We start from the raw sequence: 18,531 nt of genomic DNA, 5'->3' as shown, positions 1-18,531 counted from the left end.
TCCCACCTGTCTCCCTCTCTCCCTCTCCCCGCGCCTTCTCCCCCATTTCCTCCTTCTCCGTTCCTCCCTTCCCTCTCTCCACTTGCTCTCATCTCTCTCTCTTTATCTCAGGTAAGTGTGCTTCTCTGACTCTGACCTGGCAGGTGGGGAGGAAGGCAGGAGAAGGGGAGACAGGGTCATCCTGAGGAGCCCTCGGACCCCCAGTGGGGAGAGCCCCTATATTGTCCAGGGGCTGCAGGGAGACCCATTAGAACAAGGGATTTGGCCCAGGAACTGCCTCAGTCCCTTAACACCTTCAGACTCTGGAAGACAAAACTGCGCCTGCCAGAATGTAGGCAGCCCGCTCTGCTCACAGAGCAGACCCAGGAGGCAGGGTCCATAAATCAGCTCCCGGGGCGGCCTGCACCAGCTCCTCCCTGGAATCTGGTTGTGCCCCTGGAGAAGGCAGGGGATCCAGGGGTGCAGGCCCCACCCCAAAGGGCTCCTGAGCCCCTGAGGGCTCACACTTGCCCTGAAAAGGCCACACACAGTGCCAGCGGGATAGTCTGGGGACCGGGCTGTTTGTCTTGGGCTCAGAGAATCAGGGCCGAGGCAGCCCCCACGGCAGTTTCATAGTAAAGGACCCCTTGCCTCTGCCCGCACCCCAGTTGGAGGCTCTGAGCAGCAATGGCGTTCCCCTGACCAGCTACAGCCCTGAGCCCCTAGGAAGGGTAACAAGGTCTGACCCAGGTCCAAGGAGCCCAGCAAGGATGTGCCCTGCTCCACGAAGAGGGTGCAGGTGGTGAGAGGGAGAAACCACAGGGTGGAGAAAAGTTGGGTGTGAAGCTTACAATACACGCGCTGGAGCTTCGAGGGCAGTGGTGAGTGCTGGAGACCACTGGGGCCTGTGGGGGGTCAACATGGTGGCGGGGGCAGAGTGGTGACACATGGGGCAGACTCATGGTGGGAGGCTGTTACTGGGTGACAAAGGTGGTACCAATCGGAGGTCTAACCTGAAGGAGTCATCGCATGGACAGCACTGATCACAGGTGCCTGGCTTATGGTGAACACGGGACACTCACTCCGCACACCCATGCTAGGTCGCTGGGCCTCACGCCTGGGGAGGGGCAGGAGGCTCCCAGCCTTGCTGGGGTGAGGCAGGATGGAAGTCTGCCCCAGGGCCCAGTGCAGAGATGAGGTTTGCTCATGAGGTTCTGATGAACTCCTTTCTGGGTTTTAGCTGCACGTGTGTGTGTGTGTGTGTGTGTGTGTGTGTGTGTGTGTGTGTGTGAGAGAGAGAGAGAGAGAGAGAGAGAGAGAGAGAGAGAGAGAGAGAGAGAGTGTGTGTGTGTGTGTGTGTTTGGTTTATCTGGTTATTTTCTCATGATGAATAAAGCTTGACCTAGTGTGGTGTTTGTCTTTTTTTCTGGACTAACTCATCTTCATGTCAGCCTATCTTTATTCATCCATTTTTAGGCAATTATAGTTTTAGAGGTAATATAAATGTCCACTTACAGACCGCCAGCAATCTCTCAGGAATTTTCACCCAAGGTGATGCCCAGTCACAGCTGCAGCGCATCCTGAACCGCCCCTCACCTGGTGGCAGCATCCCCAGGTGGGTGGTGCTGCGTCACCCAGCACCAGATTCAGTGAGTCGGGCCACAACTACCTCCGACAGCTTTAAGAGAGGGGCAATTGTCTCCACGCAGAGATGAGATTTCCCAGGCTAGAATGTCACGTGGATTCTGCCATGGCCTCTGCGTGTCTCCAGATGCAGGGCATGGATTCTGGGACCAGACGCAGGAGAAGAGAGGACCCATGTGAGAGTCCATGATGGGCCCTGCAGCGATGTCAAGATCAGAATCAAACTTCTTTCTAAACACAGACTACGGGGTCCAGCCTCAGTCCCAGGAGTGGGGGCACAAGCCGGGGCCATATTCCATGGGTCTCAGGCCCCTTGTTAGGGTACCTCTGACACCAGGCCGCCACGGAAGGCAGGAGGGGAGAGAGGGGCCCATGGGCTGGTTGGGGGAAAGGGGACTTGTGCACAGCTACAGTACAGGCCCGTCCACATCCCCACCTCCCTCACGCCTGGGCTGAGGGTCGAGCTGTTGCAGATGCTAATGGTTCATGTTCAGTGCTCCCTTGCTCCCCTGTACCCCATGGGCTGTGATGGGCTGCAGCCCCAGCCAGGACCATTCATGCCCTATACTTAACCAAGTTTCTCCTATGCAGTGTCTTAGGGGGCCAGGGGAGGGGCAGGCTTTCCCTGGTGCCCTCTGGGGGTTGCAAATCCTCTCCAGGTGCACACTCCCTGGCCTCTAGTAACCATTCCAACCCTACCTCCTTTGCCCTGCTACAGAGAGAGCTTGGCCTCCCCTCCGCTCCCTCCCCTGTACCCTACTGGTTCCATACCTGCACAGGCAGGCCTGTGTGGGGGCAGCTCTGGGCTGCTATGAGACTTCCAGGATGAAGGCTCTTCTACTTAGGGCCTCAGGATGGTGAGCCCAGCGCTTCACAGTGTAGACCTCAGCCTCCCCAGCTGCCCTGGGAAACAGACCATCCGTTTCCTGGATGAGGACGGTGAAACGGCAATATGTGGGCCCATGGTGCCGGACCTGGCGTGTCCCGGCCAGGCTGAGCGAGGAAGCCCCGTGGCGAGGTCTGGGGTGGAGAGTGGGGCTGGGGTCCTTTTCAAAGGCCAGCTCTGCTCTTGGGGGCTTTCAAAGCCTGGCTGCCTGACTTGGAGTCTCTCTCATTGTGAGTGAATTAATTGTTGTGCAACCTAGAGTGGTGAGACAAGTTAATTACATAATTACTACAAAATGACATGTTATTTCATGGCTGCAATATGGTAACTCTGTTGGAAACGATTGTAATTGCCCAGAAACTGCATTCGAGTGGCTCCGTTATCTCTCGATAACCATGTAATTAACTTGTGTTACAACTTTATCTGCAGCAAACTCTGAAGTTAGTAGTTGGGAACCTTGGGGTGGGCACGGCCACCTGAGACCTAAGGGCCCGGGGAGGGTCTGGCGTTGGGGGCTCTACTATGATCCAGGAAGAGAACTTGCCTTTTCATGTCGAGCAAGGAAAAGCCCCTATTCAGGACTCCAGCCCTCAAACTCATCACCATCTCCTCCAGATGGCTCCCCAGTTTCACCAGCCTCATGGCACAGAATAGCCACAGCAGCCAGGCTGCCTGACTCTCTGCCCCTCACACATGGATGCAGTTCCTTCACAGGAGGGGGAGCCCCCAAAGTTGAAAACTCCTACCCCAAGATCTTTGGCCCTAGCAATCTCTTCCCGTGGAGTAGGCCACAGGCCACAAAACCACAACTTAGAGACCTAGCCCCGTGGTCGGCAAACCGCGGCTCGCGAGCCACATGCGGCTCTTTGGCCCCTTGAGTGTGGCTCTTCCACAAAGTACCACGGCCTGGGCGAGTCTATTTTGAAGAAATGGCGTTAGAAGAAGTTTAAGTTTAAAAAATTTGGCTCTCAAAAGAAATTTCAATCGTTGTACTGTTGATATTTGGCTCTGTTGACTAATGAGTTTGCCGACCACTGGCCTAGCCCATCAGAGCCTGGAGAGCAGCCTGAAGTCAGGGTGACAGGAGGCCCAGGCCCGCCCACCCCAGCCGCTGGTTCCCTGCCCGGGGTCAGGCAGTGGAAGGGGGGGCTGGCTCCATCAGCCCTGGGCTCTGTTCTGTGTCCAGGATAAAAACCGTCCCCCGGGAAGGACAGCAAGTGGCCTGATGGTGGGGGGAGCCTGTCCATATAGCCTTCCCTGTCAGGTTGGACCCCAGAAGCCTCCCCGCCCCCCACCTTCAATACCGTTCTGGGATACCTTTTCAGTTCTAGGCTCTGTGCTGGGTGCTGTGGCTGCAGCCAAGACAAGACAGCATGCCTGTTGCCCTGGGTGAGCCTGGCTCAGCAGGTGGACAGAAAACACCCTGGGTGTCTGCCTGCCAGGCTATCGTCTGGCCTGAGTTCACTGCCTGCCAGCTTGCCAGTCTGTCCCGGCCTATCTCTGCCTACACCCCCACCTCTTGTGTGTCCCTCTCTCCTGCCTGCCAGCACATGTATCGGACTGGGTGTCCGCTGGCTGATCCGTCCCTGACTCTCCGGGGTCGTCACCAGTGGTCCTGTGTGCACTGGAGGGGACTGGCCTGTCCCAGGTCCCCCTGCAGTGTTCATCCTCACCGCGACGCGCTCTGTTTGTTTTCCCGGCGTTCTCTCTCCTCTTCAAGGGCACGGACTGTGTCCGATTCATGATTCATCCTCGGGTCTGGTGCTTAAGGCGCGGGGCTGAGACAGTGGATTAAGGTTTGCCGACTGAGTGAACGAGAGCCTCCAGCTGCGTGGGCTGCATTACAGGGGAGCAGGATTGTTCTCAGTCACCCAGAAAAGCGGGGGGCTGGGCCCCAAGTCAGGCCCAGCTGCAGGGAGGAGATAGCAAACGCTGCCCATCACTCTGAAAGCAAAGAGGGGTTTCAGGGTGGTACTCCCATGGTAGGGGGCTCCGGATTGGGGTCCTACTATGGAGGAGGTCAGCGCTAGGCTGCTCTCTGGGCAGAGAGAGGGGAGGTCTCAGTGGATCGATATAACAGAGGAACCCAGGGAAGAAAGGGTTTTATCTTACCCCTCTTCATCTTGGGGGTCTGCTCAGAATCAGGGTACATGCTCTGCCAGGGGAAGGGGGCACCCCAGTTCCCACCTCTGGGGTGCTTGGGGTTGCCTCCTCCCTCCAGCTTCTTCCTACTAAAACCCACCTGGAGAACCCAATGCCCTGCTCCATGCCCCTCCACCCCCAAGAGCCCAGGGGTAGCCCCCCTCCCCAACTCTCAAGCAGCGGGGAGGGGGCCCAGGTCTGTGTCAGTCACGTGATCAATGCAGAGTAACCTCCCCGGAAACATTCATAAGTTTAATCCACGCCAGTAATAAAATCGCATTACATTTCTCATAAAATAAATGTTCCCATTTATATACAGAAGACAGACTGTACAGGCCCAGCCTGGCCCCAGGAGGGGTCACACACAGACGGGCAACAGCGGAGGGAGGGCCGTCCTTCCCGTGGAGGATGGAGGAGTTCTAATCGGTGGGAGAGCGGTTGGCCAGCCGGGCAGTGGGCAGGCGGGCAGACGGACAGATGGGCCGGAGGCCAGGCGCTGGGCATTACTGAACCTGTGAGTCAAAGGTGCCATTGAGCTGCCCCTCCTCATAGTCCATCTGACACAAGATCATGTTGTTCTTCAGGAAGAATTTGTCTCCCACACAAAATCTGGAAAAATCCAAGCAGGAGAGAGAGGTCATGGAAGGGTCCCAGAGGGTGGTGGGGGCCCCCAGACAGAACTCAGGAGGGCTCTAGCCCCATAGAACCCAGCTTGGCTGGAGGTGGACCATGGGACAGGAGGTCCTGGGGGGCTTGCTTCTTAAACTTTCCAGAGGGCACACCCAAAAGTCCCTGGGTTAGCCCAGCCCTCTGCCAGGCCCTGGGGTGTGGGACAGGCAGACAAGCCTGGCCACAGGCCTTCCAGTCAGATCCCCCATGGAGGGCTGGGTGAGTGGGAAGGGATAGGAATAAGCTACCCCTGTCCCAGAGAGGGAGAAAGAGAGAGAAGAACAAAGAAACAGGAAAAGACCCAGACAGGACAGAGGTCAAGATGGAAAGGAAAAGGGGTAAAATGGTTGATTTTCCCACCCCTCTGTCCCCTCCCCAATTTAAGAGGATGGTCAGTGAAAGGCACTTTCTCTAAACAGAACCTGTGGGTTTCCTGGAGCATCTTTCCAGGAGGAGGTGACCCTGTTCCACCATCTCCCCCTACCAAGGAAGGCTCTGCTGTTCCCTCTCTTCATATAGTCTTCCTTAAGCCCTGGAGGATTCAGCCCTTCCCTCAAAGATGTCCCCAAGGTGGCTGAGCCAGGAGTGGGACCCCAGGGTCCCAGCAGATCCCAGTCTAACCACCAGGTGGCGCTGCAATGTCACCGAGCCCTCCTAGCAGCGGTCCGGCAGAGCCCCAGCCAGGCCAGTGCTCCCTACAGGTCCCTCAGAACCTAGTCCTCTGGGAATACCGTATACGCTCCTTCCTGTCCTGGGGGCTCCCGAGAAAAGGGCCTCCTTCAGAGCCCCCCATCCAGGAGGGCTCTCGCCCCATAGGTCCCTGAGGTCCCCCACAGGGCTGGGGCCAAAGGCCCAGAAAGGAGGCTGGGCTGGAACCAGAATCACAGAAGAGGGGTCCACAAGGAGGGGGGCTGTTCCCTGAAGGGATTTCGCCCTCCAGGCCTGGCAGCCCCTTCTCACTAGAACATACATGCACATGGCACACACTAAAGGCACAGGGCATGTGTACAGAACCCTTGTACATGCACATTTAAAACGGGTCTTTTCTCTGCACATGCCTACTCATCACGCACAGAGTACACACATGCCCCCATTTGTATAGGGACACCTCGAAACACATGCAGATGCCCACGCGGACATGGATATTTAAAACCACACATGCACATGACACACTGTGCATACACAGTAAGCCCACACATGCTCCCATCCACTACATTCACACAGAAAGAACAAAGAAACAGGAAAAGACCCAGAGAGGACAGAGGTAGAGATGGAAAGGAGAAAGGGGTAAAATGAAATATGCCCACACGCATGCACACACAGTGTGGGAACACACACATGTGACTACAGGGCTTAGGCATATATAAAACACACATATGTACACACATACTCAGGACAGCATGCACATGCAGCCACATGCACACACGGGACCCGCATCTGCATGCAGGCCTCCACAGCTTCTGGTCCGTTCCGGCAGGAGTCACCTGGGGTCTAGCGAGTGTGTTGGGTTTTCTACCCGCCTAGCACTCACCTCTGGTTGCAGAGCTGGCAGGCGAAGCAGTCGAGGTGATACACGTTGTCCCGGGCCCGCATCACCATCTCGAAGGCTGGGATCAGCTTGCTGCAGGCAGCGCAGTTTCCCGTGGTACCGAACAGCCTGCAGAGGGAAGGGTGCAGATGCTCAGGAGCCAGCCAGGGAGCTCGGGAGAGGGTGGCAGGCGGGTTGCCTCCACCCATGGCCCCACCTGTCTCCCTAACTTTTACTAACAGATCAGGTTTCTGAGAAATTGGCACATCAACTGAGGGATGGAGGTGTAGGGGCTCATTCCTGGGCTGGGCTGGCAAGGCCTCCTCCCAGGCTCCCACTGGGGTCCCTCAAGCCCCTGGTATCACCAGAATACTGGGCTGGACCCCGAACAGGACTTTAGATTCACACAAGCCAGGAATTAGAAGTAGTTGGCCAAGCACAGGCTGTGTGTCCCTCAGGCAGGACACCCAGTCTCTCTGAGCCTCATTTATTTCAACTGTAAGATAGGGACTGAAATACAACCTAAATGCAATGTGGGAAGGGATAGGAATAAGCTACCCCATTTTGCAAATGTTCAGTTGCAACTCATGTAGTGAACACCTATATAGTGTTTACTATGTACCAGGCATTGGTCTAAGGCAGTGGTTCTCAACCTTCCTAATGCCGCGACCCTTTAATTCAGTTCCTCATGTTGTGGTGACCCCCAACCATAAAATTACTTTCGTTGCTACTTCATAACTGTAATTTTGCTACTGTTAATGAATCGTAATGTAAATATCTGTGTTTTCCGATGGTCTTAGGCGACCCTGCTAGCGGTTCTCAAGCTGCTGTAGAGCCTAAGACCATCGGAAAATACAGATATTTACATTACGATTCATTAACAGTAGCAAAATTACAGTTATGAAGTAGCAACGAAAATAATTTTATGGTTGGGGGTCACCACAACATGGGGAACTGTATTAAAGAGTTGCGGCATTAGAAAGGTTGAGAACCACTGGTCTAAGGGCTTTACAAAGATCAACTCATTTAACTTTGACAGCAACCCTGTGAGGTCTTTTTCAGCTACCGACTCAACTATGCGACTTGCCTAAGTCCTTTTTCCTTTCCCTGGACCTCAGTTCATCCCTCTTTAAAAGGGGATGACGGACTAGATGATCCTGTTCGGAGATGTTTCTACAACAGGACTGACGTCAAAAGGAAGCTCTAAGGACCTGTGGCATGATGCCACTTTGGGGCAGACAACCCTTCTTGTAGCTGCTGCCTGCAAAGCTCCAGGGACAGGGAGTTCGACTGCCCCATGCAGGCTAATCCTTAGCTGGATGTTTCCAGGGCCTGAGCCAGCCAGGCTTCTCTCAGCTTCTTCCCTGCACACTGGCACAGAAAGCCCCGAGTGAGGCAAGGGGCTGAGAGGCAGGCGGGAGGCCCCTCTAATCCCTGATTTGTCCAGCTCAAGCTCAGGCGTCTGCAGACGAGCTTGGCTCCATTATTCATCAGTCCAAGCTGCGTGGTGGCTCAGATTAAGGCAGACAAAGGCCGGGCCACAGCATCTGCCTGCCAAGAGGGGCCATTCTTGCTACCCGTCCAATAAGCAGGCTGCAGAGGGGGCAGGCTCTAGAGAACCATTTTTCCGGGGCTGAAAAGCTCAAGGAAGCCCCACCCCCATCCTGGCCCACTGGCCTACCTGGCCCCAAAGTCATTCCTTGGCCTCTGCCAGCGCCCGGGAAAACACCTTCAGGCTCCAGGAGCTGGCAGGGCCCAGAACGCTTGTGGGTGCTTCAGCTCTCTGACAAGCCCAACCTGCCCTGTGGTCCATCCTCTCCAGGTCCTGCGGACTCATCGATGGTCTGTCATCCCCTCTCAACCAGGTGATGTCCTAAACCTCCAGAGTTGGACACCGTTTCCAGGTCATTGGCGGGGGGGGGGGGGGGGGGGGGGCGGGTGAGTCCCAGGGGCATCCCTTCCTTAACCTCTCCTCCCGGCCTCAGCCTCTCTCTTCCAGCCCTGCAAGGAGCACTGAGTCACGGGTCCCGGTTTATTGCATCACTTAAAAAATAAACAAACTCCTGCAAAAGGCAGAAGTAAAAGGGAAGGTACAAGCAGGTAAATCTTAGGCTCTCTGGGGAAGCAGGGGAGCCTCCGCTGATAAGCCCACCCCTCACCACGTCCACACCTGAGCAGAGGGCGCCCCAAGAATCCCTTGCCCCGACCTATTAATTAATGAGATGGGCCTTTCTTCCCCACAAGGCCCAGCCACCACCCAGAACCTGTGTGAGAGCCAAATGCAGATGCTGGGTCTCAGCCAAGGCCCTTTCTCCGTGGCCTCCTTCCAGCCCTGCTGATGTCATAGATGGCCTAAGGGAGGGTTAATTGGGGGAGGCAGTCCTGGGGAACAGGATCCAGGCTGTCGGGGAGGGGGAGTTAGAGCTCTGATGAATGCAAAGCGGGAAGTTATTCTTTTCACCACAGAGGGGTAGACCGAGGCTCGGAGCTAGTTCAAACCCAGGTCTTTCAGCAGCGGTCCTTCTCCCAGGGCCTAGCTGACTGCCAGGCTCCCCGGGCAGCCGGGCATCTAATCCCAGGGCCCTTCTGGGAAGGTGGGGAGAGCTGGGCCCTGGGGAGAGGTGGGAAGGGCCCAGGGCTGTCAGAGCTTTCCCACCTGCTCCTGGGAGCCCCTCTGAGGCATCCCCTCCCAGATCCAGGGCCAGGAGGGTAGGGGATGGTCAGAAGCACCTGACAAAGGCAGGGCAGGGACAGGTTGGTCCCCTTGGGAAGCTCAGTTCAGGTGCCCGTGGTTATAGCTGCCTGCCTGGAACCTGTGCTGGCCCCTGAGCCCCAGGCGTTAAAGGCATGGCCCTGCCATGGGGGCTCCACAGGCATGTGGGGGAGCAGGGCAAGGGCAGGGGCGGGACAGTCCGGGATGAGCACACACTCAGGCTGTGCACTCTGGGTACTGGGTCCACAGCCAGGGGCTCTCTGAGCAGAAGGGCGAGGGTGGGAGGCGGCCCACCTCAGGTAGTCTCGGCGGCACAGGATGAGGTTGGCCTTGGTGTAGAGGGTGGAGCCCACCTCGCCCAGGCGGCAGTCGCAGCAGGCGCACTTGAGGCAGTCCTCGTGCCAGTACTTGTCCAGAGCCTTCAACAGGTAGCGGTCCTTGATCTTGCGGTTGCAGCCAGCGCAGCCCTTCTGCTTCCCTTTGGGCTGGACGGACAGCATCGGCACGCCTGCGGATGGGCAGACAAGAGACAGATGGACACGGGTGGGCCCTGCGGCTCTGTGCCCTCTGAGAATGGGAGCCCGCTGCTTCTCTCTGCTGTGCCCCTCCAGGATGGGGTTCCCAGGAGCCCTCGCTTTCTCCCCAGCAACCTCCTCCCTGGCCTCGGGTCCTGTCCTTTGGGCCGCATGGCACAGTCTGTTCCCCTCCCCTGTGAAGGTCCGTCCAGAAGCTCCAGGCAGCACTGGGGAGCCCACGTCTGCTCTCCGCAGGGCACACACATGGCCCAAGGCCTGGCCCCTGAGTGGTTCCGCCCCATGCAACCGCTGCCCCCTCTGCAGCCTGATTTACAGGAGGCCGAAGCCCCCCTCATGCAGCCACCATCCCATTGGCTCTTCCTGCAGCCCCAAGGATGAAGCCTCATGAAGAGCATGGGGTCCACTAGACCCCCCAGTGCTTCCTGCCATCTCAAGACTTCCTCACACAGCTTGTGCGTCTACCTGTTTTAACCCCCAAAGCCGGGCTACAGCCTCTTGGGCTTATTTATGCAGAACCACGGAGGCGTCAACAATATAAGGTGCCCTGTGACCATCCCAGGAGGAAGCAAGGACCCTGGAGCTCACGCAGGTGTGTGCAGAAGGCTCTCCTCGGCAATGCTCGCAGTTAGTCAGACTTCCTCCCTGCCCTGGCCCGAGGGAGGGGAGGCTCCCAGCCTCCGGATCCCTGCTCTTCCCACCAGGACAAGAATCTTGGAACCACTGGCCCCCTCCCAGGGCCCACGGAGCTTCTCAACGTACAAGAAAATACCAAGTACAAGGGGCTGGGACCTAAGCCTGGCATTCACCAGAGGAAGGTGATGCACAGTGGGCAGGTGTGTGCATCACTCACACCCCATGCACACGGGCACAAGGAGTGAGCACAGGGAGGAACCGCTGAGGAGGAGATGGGGACACATGTCAGGTGTCATCCGGGAGCTTGGGCATCCACATGGAGCCCTGAGGCTTGAGTGTGGTGCAGACCAGGCTTGGTGGGGAGAGCAGGGAGTCTCAGAGCTCCCAACGGGGGGAGTGGAGGTGCCTGTGAGCACTCATGAAGGTGGTGGGGAATGGGGTGTTCCCTCCCTGACCAGGCTCAGGTGGATGGAGGGGTTGACTCTGAAGAGAACAGCCCCCGCTTTCCTGCCTCCCTGGCTCTCCAACCAGCTCCTGCACTCTGCCTTCCGCTCTTGGCTCCATTCTCGCCCTGCACTCTCCAGGGCTCTGGGTTCAAATCCTATCACCTGGCACCCCCCCTCCCCCCCCCCCCCCACACACACACACACGCCCACTACCCCCAGTCCATTGTCTGAGCTGCTTCCTTGGTGTGACACTTCCTCAGGCTTCAGAGGAGAACCACAGCCTCCAAGGGGCCTCAGTCTCAAACCCACAGGTAGGAGGTCAGATGGGCCTTCGGAGTGCTTCTGAGCCAATGGTCTCCTTCTATAGAAGAGGACACTGAGGCTCAGGCAGCCCAAGGGGCTAGTGCAGGGCACCAATTAAGCTGGTGCGGGGGACCCTTCCCTCCTCCTGTGCTTTCTCAGCCTCACTGCCTCCTCAGACGCCTTCCTGAGAGGGGGTGGCCCTTGGGCCGAGGGCCCGCAGGCCAGGTGAGGGCAGGGAGGGGGTGTCACAGGCTGCTGTGGGCTCTCTCCTCCGCCCTCCTCCAGTCCCCGCAGGGCAGGGCTGTCTGTTGCTGGGAAGTTTGCTGCCTGATTTCCTTAGTGCAGCTCTAAAGGTTAATTCGACTGAGAGAGTGATGCGGCTCAGGACGACTCTGTCCCCGGCCTGCTTGTGTCTCTTCTGAGAGGGTTCAGCCCGGTCACAGCTCTGAGGAGCCCTGGAGGCCAGCTGGGGACCAGGCACCCCTGAGAACTAAGGCGGGCCAGAAGGGCTTCTTTCAAGACCTGGCCTATGGAAGGAACCAGGTGTGGCCAAGAGGGGGAGGGGTTAAGATGTGGGAAGGTTCGGGGGGCCTCTGGGTGGGATGATTTTTCTCCAGGGCTTGTAGAGGGAGCGCCCAGCCAGCATAGCCACCGATTTGGAAAATCTCAGGCCAGGCCTCCAGGATAGACGCGAAGGCTGATTTCCCCTGGCTTCCCTGACCCCCTCCCCAGCAGCCAGAGCCCTTCAGCTGTGCTCTCACTGGTGAGGGGTAGGAGGGGGTGAGGCCTGGTCTATCCATCCATCTCAGGGGATGCACCTGGCTAAGTTACACCCCAACATGATGGGGGATCTCAGCACTAGGAGCATCTGCCCTCTCCATCTTCCTCTGGCTTGGATCCTGGACAGAATGTCTGGCCACCGAGCCGCAGGGCTATGAACTAGAGCACTAGCCAGCAATTCCATCACCGGTGCAGGCTGGTACCTAGCGGACCCAGGGAGGCCAGGAGAAACAAGCTTTCCCCAGGTCCCCCACCTCCTACCTGTGCCCAGGCTGGGCCTGGCACACGGCAGGTTCTTGGTAAGGCTTGGGCACCCTGCTCTAGGGTGCTGAACTCTGCTTCCTGGGCCCTGAAGTCTTAAGAAGCCGCGTGGTTTCTGCCAGAAGTCCACTCAGACAGAACACCAGGGCCAGCCTGGTGACGGAGGTCTCAGAACATCTGGGGACCTTGAACTTTCTCTGCCTGGAAAGGCTGAGGTCCTGGGCACAGATAGTCTGACTGGTCCCTCCCTTCTTTATGGAGCACCCACACTGTGCTTTCTCTCGCTGGGTTATTCCGCAAAACTTGAAAACACTCCTAGAAAGGTAAGGAGGCTCTGAGGGGGCACCTATGGGTCCCTGCTCCCTAGAGGGTCCAGGCTCTCCCTGGGCACCCTGCCTCCCCAGCCCCCACCCAGCCTGCCAGCCGGCCCTGCAGACACCTCTCCCCCCTCCCTCCCCTGCCTGGCTCTGGGAGCTGAGCCTCGGGCCATGCACTTTCCATTAAGGAGATAGCATCCCTTTGCTGAAGTCCATTTGGGATCCATTTTAGTGTTATCTAAAAATCAAATCTACATGGTAATCCTTTTAATGTACTCCTGACTTTAGAAAAAAACAGGTTTGCGCTCCTTCAGGAAAGGTTTTAAAGCATTACCCAGTAATTACTACTCACCCATGAAAACACTGATCTTTTACAATGGGTGATGTGTGTGCCTGCCCGCACACGCCCACACACGCTCAGACACACGCAGGGGACCTGGCCAAACAAACCAGTTCACTCAGCCCCTGTGCTCCCCTCAGATCTCAGGGTGTGGAGGGGACATCTGTGGGGAGATTGGCCAAACCCCTACCCCGTCTCTACCCTGGGCAGGCTGATGGGAGAAGGCAGCCTCCCAGTCTGACTCATCCAGCTGCCAGACACTTACCCTCAGCTCTTTAATCTGGGAAAAAGCCAGACAGTCCAGGTGATCGGAGGGACTGCCAGAGGTCATTCAGCTCTTCCTCCCCCTCCCTCCAACCAGAAGAGCAGCCCTCCTCTTCGCATGGACTCCCCAGGTGGTCTGCCAGCCAGCCCAAGTCTGCAGCAATCCTGCCCACCAATCCCAGGCCAGCTGCCTTTCAGATCCGGCAGGTGGACTTCTCCAAACTGCCAAGCCCCTTGGCTCCCGATCCCACCAATGCCTCCAGCTTGGAGAGGAGGCTGAGCCTGGCTGTGGAGCACTCCTGCCTCCTCCTAGTGAGCTCCTCCAAGGCCCGTCCTCCTGTCCAGAATGCCCACCCCACCCAGTCCCAGGTCACTCGGGGCCTGCCCTGTGGCTCCCCGGCCTGCAGCCATTGTGGCCACCACTGGCAGCTCCACCTGGCATTTGCGGCCCCTTCCACAGCCCAGCATGTCCTGAGGGGCACTCTTGGATCTGCTCCCCGTAGAATTCTGGATTAGCACCCCCTCCATCCTGCAAATGGATCTGGTTTGCTTCCGTCCCGGGGCCCTTACTCCGCCACTGCTCCAGGAAGAAAGGCCTCGCCTGCCCACCGAGGGGTTGAGGTAAAGAGCACAGGCCTTGAATTCCGAGTCTACTTTCCAGTCTGGGACCTGTCCTAAGCAGCTGGAGGGCCAGGAGCAAATCCCGTCACCTCCCTGACTTGCACCTGTGAAACGGGGGCAATAGTCTCTTTCCACGGAGACTGTGGTGAGGGTAGAATAAGGTTGCGCACAGAGCCCGGCATTCAGAGGGGACGGACAGGAACCAACACGCACTCCAGGCCGACCGCCTTCCCCGCCCTGCCTGCCACTCAATTTCTTTTCTCTACAACTTTTTGTCTTGATAGAATCGCAAACTTTCAGAAATGTTGCAAGAATAGAAAGAACTCCTGTATAACCTTCACCCAGATTCCCTAAATACGAACATCTTTACCATATTTATATTCTATCTACCTACCTACCTATCTGTAATATTTTTCCTGACTCATTTGAGTTGTTTTAGAGATGAAGCCCCTATACCCTTTAACACTTTGGTCTTATTTCCTAAAAGCAAGGGTATTCTCCCCCCATGAGCATAGTACAGTTATCAAAACCAGGACATTATCATTGACATAATACTACTATCTAATCTATAGATCTCATTCCGATTTCACCAATGATTCCAAATAATGTCTTTTATGGTAATAAAATTCTGAATCATGCATCACATTCAGTTGTCAAGTTTAGTCTACTTAAATCTGGAAGAATTCCTAAGCCTTTGTGCTTCCAGACACTGACATTTTTGGAATACAGACTAGCTTTTTATGGAACATCTTTCAACTTGGGTTTATCTGACATCTTTGACTGCATGACTTTCACTCCTCTGTGCCTCGGTTTTCTTTGTTATAAAATGAGCGTGAAAATAGTACTCACAGCGTTACCATGAGGAATAAAGGAGTTAATGTGTTCAGGACTAACTGGACCTGGGAGTCGAAAGTTAGCTCTGCTGAGGGTCACCCCACCCCATTCGGCCCATGGGGAAGGATGACCTGTCACAGCTCCATCTTAGATCCCCCAAATAGGGATGGGCACTTATTCTGAGGAGACTAAACTGGGATGAATGGGCCACTGTGGTAAGAGTCACACACGTACTGACCAGAGTCCAGCATGACCCAGAGGACGTCCAGTGGTCACAGCAAACGTGTGACCACAGAAGGAAGTCAGACCCTCTGATAGGCCATCCCATGTCCGGAAGGGGGGCTTGCTGTGACAGCTCAGAGGGTGGCAGGTCGGGGCAGGTCCCTCTGGCTGCTCTGGAGCAAGCCCTGGGGGCACAGGCACGTGTGGCCTTGGTATGTCTCACAATCTCCCCTTGTGCCTCAGTCCCAGTGCCAACCTGTGCCCACACAGCACAACAGAGCTGCCCAGTCCAGTTCTGGGGCTTCCCCTTCTCGCCATGGGCGCCCTCCCCTCCTCTGGGGCAGGCAGGGAGCTGGGCGGGGCTTTCCCGGGGGTTAAGAGCCGTCTGTGGGGAGAAAACGCCAATGGAACAATTAGTGCTCCACTTCTGGGCACTTGGCTCACAACTGCCTGATGAGGTAGGTACCATTATTCTTCTCATTTAACAGCAGGGAAACGGGGGCAGGAGTAAGGTTATGAATGACGTGTCATGGGTGACACAGTTAGTCGGGGACAGAGCGGGGATTTGAACCCTGGCAGTCTGTTTTTGGGGCCGCAGCACGGGACTCACCTGCTCTGCTGCCAGCCTGTGTGTGGCTAACCTCTGAGGTGCTACGGACCCAGGCGGGAGGCACTGCAGAGATTAGGAAACCTGGATGGTACACAGGTGCAGGACACATATGCAAATATACACAGCCACACACAAATACATGTACTGGAATGACACACACATACATTACGTCCACAAGCGGCGGGACTGTGTCTATGTATTCTCCCCACAACAATTTTATTCTAGTACCCAGCACAGTGCTAAGTATAGTAGCTGCTCAGTAAGTTGCATGAAAATACACAGGCGTGCATCCAAGCACACACATGCCTGGATGTGCGTGTGAAAACATATGCACACATAAGCACAAGCAGTCACATGGACTTTTACTGCCTTTTGAAAAAAAGACATTTCCAAAGAATGGGACGTCACTCAAAATCAAGCTCTGATTTGAACAAAAGGCTTGGTGATCTGTTCTCAAAACCACTTTCCCGGGGAAAGGAAGAGTGCGAGCCCCGAGGTTCCACCCACATGGACTTATGTGGAGGGCGGAAGCTACCCAGGAAGTCCCACCATCATCATACCCACTTCAGCTGCTGTGTGTGTGTGTGCGCATGCGTGCGTGTGCGTGTGTGGTGAGGTGTCTATGGCCTTCAGGAATCTGGGTCCCTACCACCTGCAAGGTGCTTGTACCCACCTGGGCCCACACCTGGGCCTGGAACTGCAGTGTGGAATCAGAAACGGAGCCAACCTCAGCCCCTCCTTGGCATCAATCCCGTTTAATAAGGAAATTTGAAAGTGTAATCTAATTCTGCAGAATCTCTTTAAATCTCGTTTTCTCAGAAGTAACTTCATTTCGCACGGACACATCCAGCCTTGTGAGAAGGCCTCCATTTCACACCAGTTTTATCTCCACAATTTCTCGTCTCACTGCACTCCTATCCCAGGGCCTTGCCACGCGGCAGGCGAGGCCTGAACTAATAGCATTTCCTACTCATTTGGAATCAAAAGCCAACGAGAACAACTGTTGAAATGCACGGCTACAGCCACCTAGAGCACGCTCATTACCGCCCCCATTTGCAGGCAGCGTGCCTACTGGGTTAGTGAGGGAGAGGAGCAGGGTCCTGTGGCCTCCGACTCCCCGCTGGGGCCAGTGAGGGAGGCTGAGGCTTGGCTCATGGGGTGCGGTCGGTTCAGTGGAGGAACTGGCCCCTCTCACTCTGGGGCTGCCCCTAAAGGGGGTGTGAGAGTAGTAGAGGCTAAGACTCTGGGCCCTGCAGACAGATGGCCTCAGCTTGAACTCCATCACTTCCTAGCTCTGCCTCAGTTTACTCATCTGCTAAATGAGGACAGCCTACTGTGAAGGATTACTTTGAGTATTAAATTAGATTAATAGACATGAAGTACCTATAACAGTGCTTAGCTTTATCAAATCAGCTAAGAAAACGTATGTGTATCTCATGACCCAACAATTCTATTCCTGGCCATATGCCCAACAGAAAGGAGACCTTATGTCCACCAAAGGAGATATATACAAGGATGTTCACAGCCATTTACTTCATAATAACTCGCAACTGGAAACAGCACAAATGCCCACCGACAGTAAAATGGACAATAAATTATGGTATGTTCATACAATAAAAGAGTCCACAGCAGTGAAAAGGGACAGATCACTGACACACACAGCAATATGGGTGAATCAGACAGCAGAATGCTGAATGAAAGAAGTCAGACACAAAAAGGCACTTATCGTATAATTCTATTTATATGTCGTTCCCCAACAGGCAAAACGATCTGTGACAGATGTCAGAATAACAGGTGTACTATCACCTGGCAGGAGGTGTGGGGAAGCCGGCGGAGGTACTGGAAATGCCCTCTGTCTTGATCTGGGTGGTGTTTAAAATGGATGTATACACATGTAGACATTCACTGGAATGAACATTTGAGACTTGTGCAATTTACTGCTTATATTTCACATCTTTTTTTTTTTTTTTTTAAAGAACTAAGAGGAGCCTTCTCAGCCAGGGCTTTGTATGCCTCTTCAGGAAACCCACCTTTCCCTCAGCACTTGCTGCATCTGTCATCTCGCTGAATCCTCATTTTAGCTCCCAGGTACTAAATGATTATCCCCATTCAACAGGTGAGGAAACAAAGGCCCAGGGAGGTTCAGGCCCTGCCCCAGGCCACACAGCTGGGAGGGTACAGGGCAGGGATTGGAGCCCCAGCGCTCCAGATTCCAGAGCTCAGGTTCTCACCCAGCACAAGCCCATGGCCTCCCTGCCCAGCCTGGGTGAGGAAGGCTCCCTGGAGCAGCATCTGGGTGCTCCTGTACAGCCTGGATGCCGGATGATGCTGGGCTAGGGGTGAGGGCATGTATAGAGCAGGGCCTGGGCTGAGACCAGGGGGAACTATGGCCCATGTGCTGGTGGGTCACAGGTTGTTTCTGCTCATCTGCTGGTCCTTTAGAAGCTGTGGCTGCTGCTGGATCCTAAAAGGGCATCTGGGCAAGGTCAAAGGGAGACATGGACCAGAAACCAAGGACATAGAAGGGACAGGGCCTGGGAAGGGAGCAGGAGGGCTGTGTAGAGGCAGACCCGAGATGTTTGCTTTGTAGCCTTGAGAGGGATGAAGAAGCCTTGAGAAGGCACATGGCCTCAAGGGGGAGGGTCCAGCTGTGAGGGGAAAGCTGGGGGCTCTAGAACCAGAGCCATAATAGTGGGGGGAACCCTCAACCAACAGCCCGGGGCTTGTGTGTCAATGAGGAAATGGGAAGGAAGAGGTCCTGGAGAGGAGCTGGCTCAGGTAAGACATTTAAAAGCAGTCCAGC

General features: G+C 55.7%; 1 protein-coding gene across 4 annotated transcripts in view; it reads right to left on the bottom strand.

The window, feature by feature from the left end:
* Window positions 1-4,972: 4,972 nt before the first annotated feature.
* The window catches only part of LMO1 (LIM domain only 1), a 36,570-nt gene continuing 23,011 nt past the window's right edge, over window positions 4,973-18,531 (bottom strand). For all 4 annotated transcript variants that reach the window (XM_079789366.1, XM_079789363.1, XM_079789364.1 and 1 more), the window contains 3 exons: window positions 9,856-10,069; window positions 6,852-6,977; window positions 4,973-5,260 (listed from right to left, as the gene is read on the bottom strand). In XM_079789366.1, the coding sequence (XP_079645492.1) occupies window positions 5,155-5,260; window positions 6,852-6,977; window positions 9,856-10,069 (446 nt within the window). In that variant the 3' untranslated portion in view covers window positions 4,973-5,154. The remainder of the gene's footprint in view (window positions 5,261-6,851; window positions 6,978-9,855; window positions 10,070-18,531) is intronic.

Source organism: Cnephaeus nilssonii (genome assembly GCF_951640355.1).
Source record: "Cnephaeus nilssonii genome assembly, chromosome: 13".
Lineage (NCBI taxonomy): Eukaryota > Metazoa > Chordata > Mammalia > Chiroptera > Vespertilionidae > Cnephaeus > Cnephaeus nilssonii.
The sequence above is the reverse complement of the archived record's forward strand: the minus strand, read 5'-3'. Positions and strand labels throughout refer to the sequence as shown.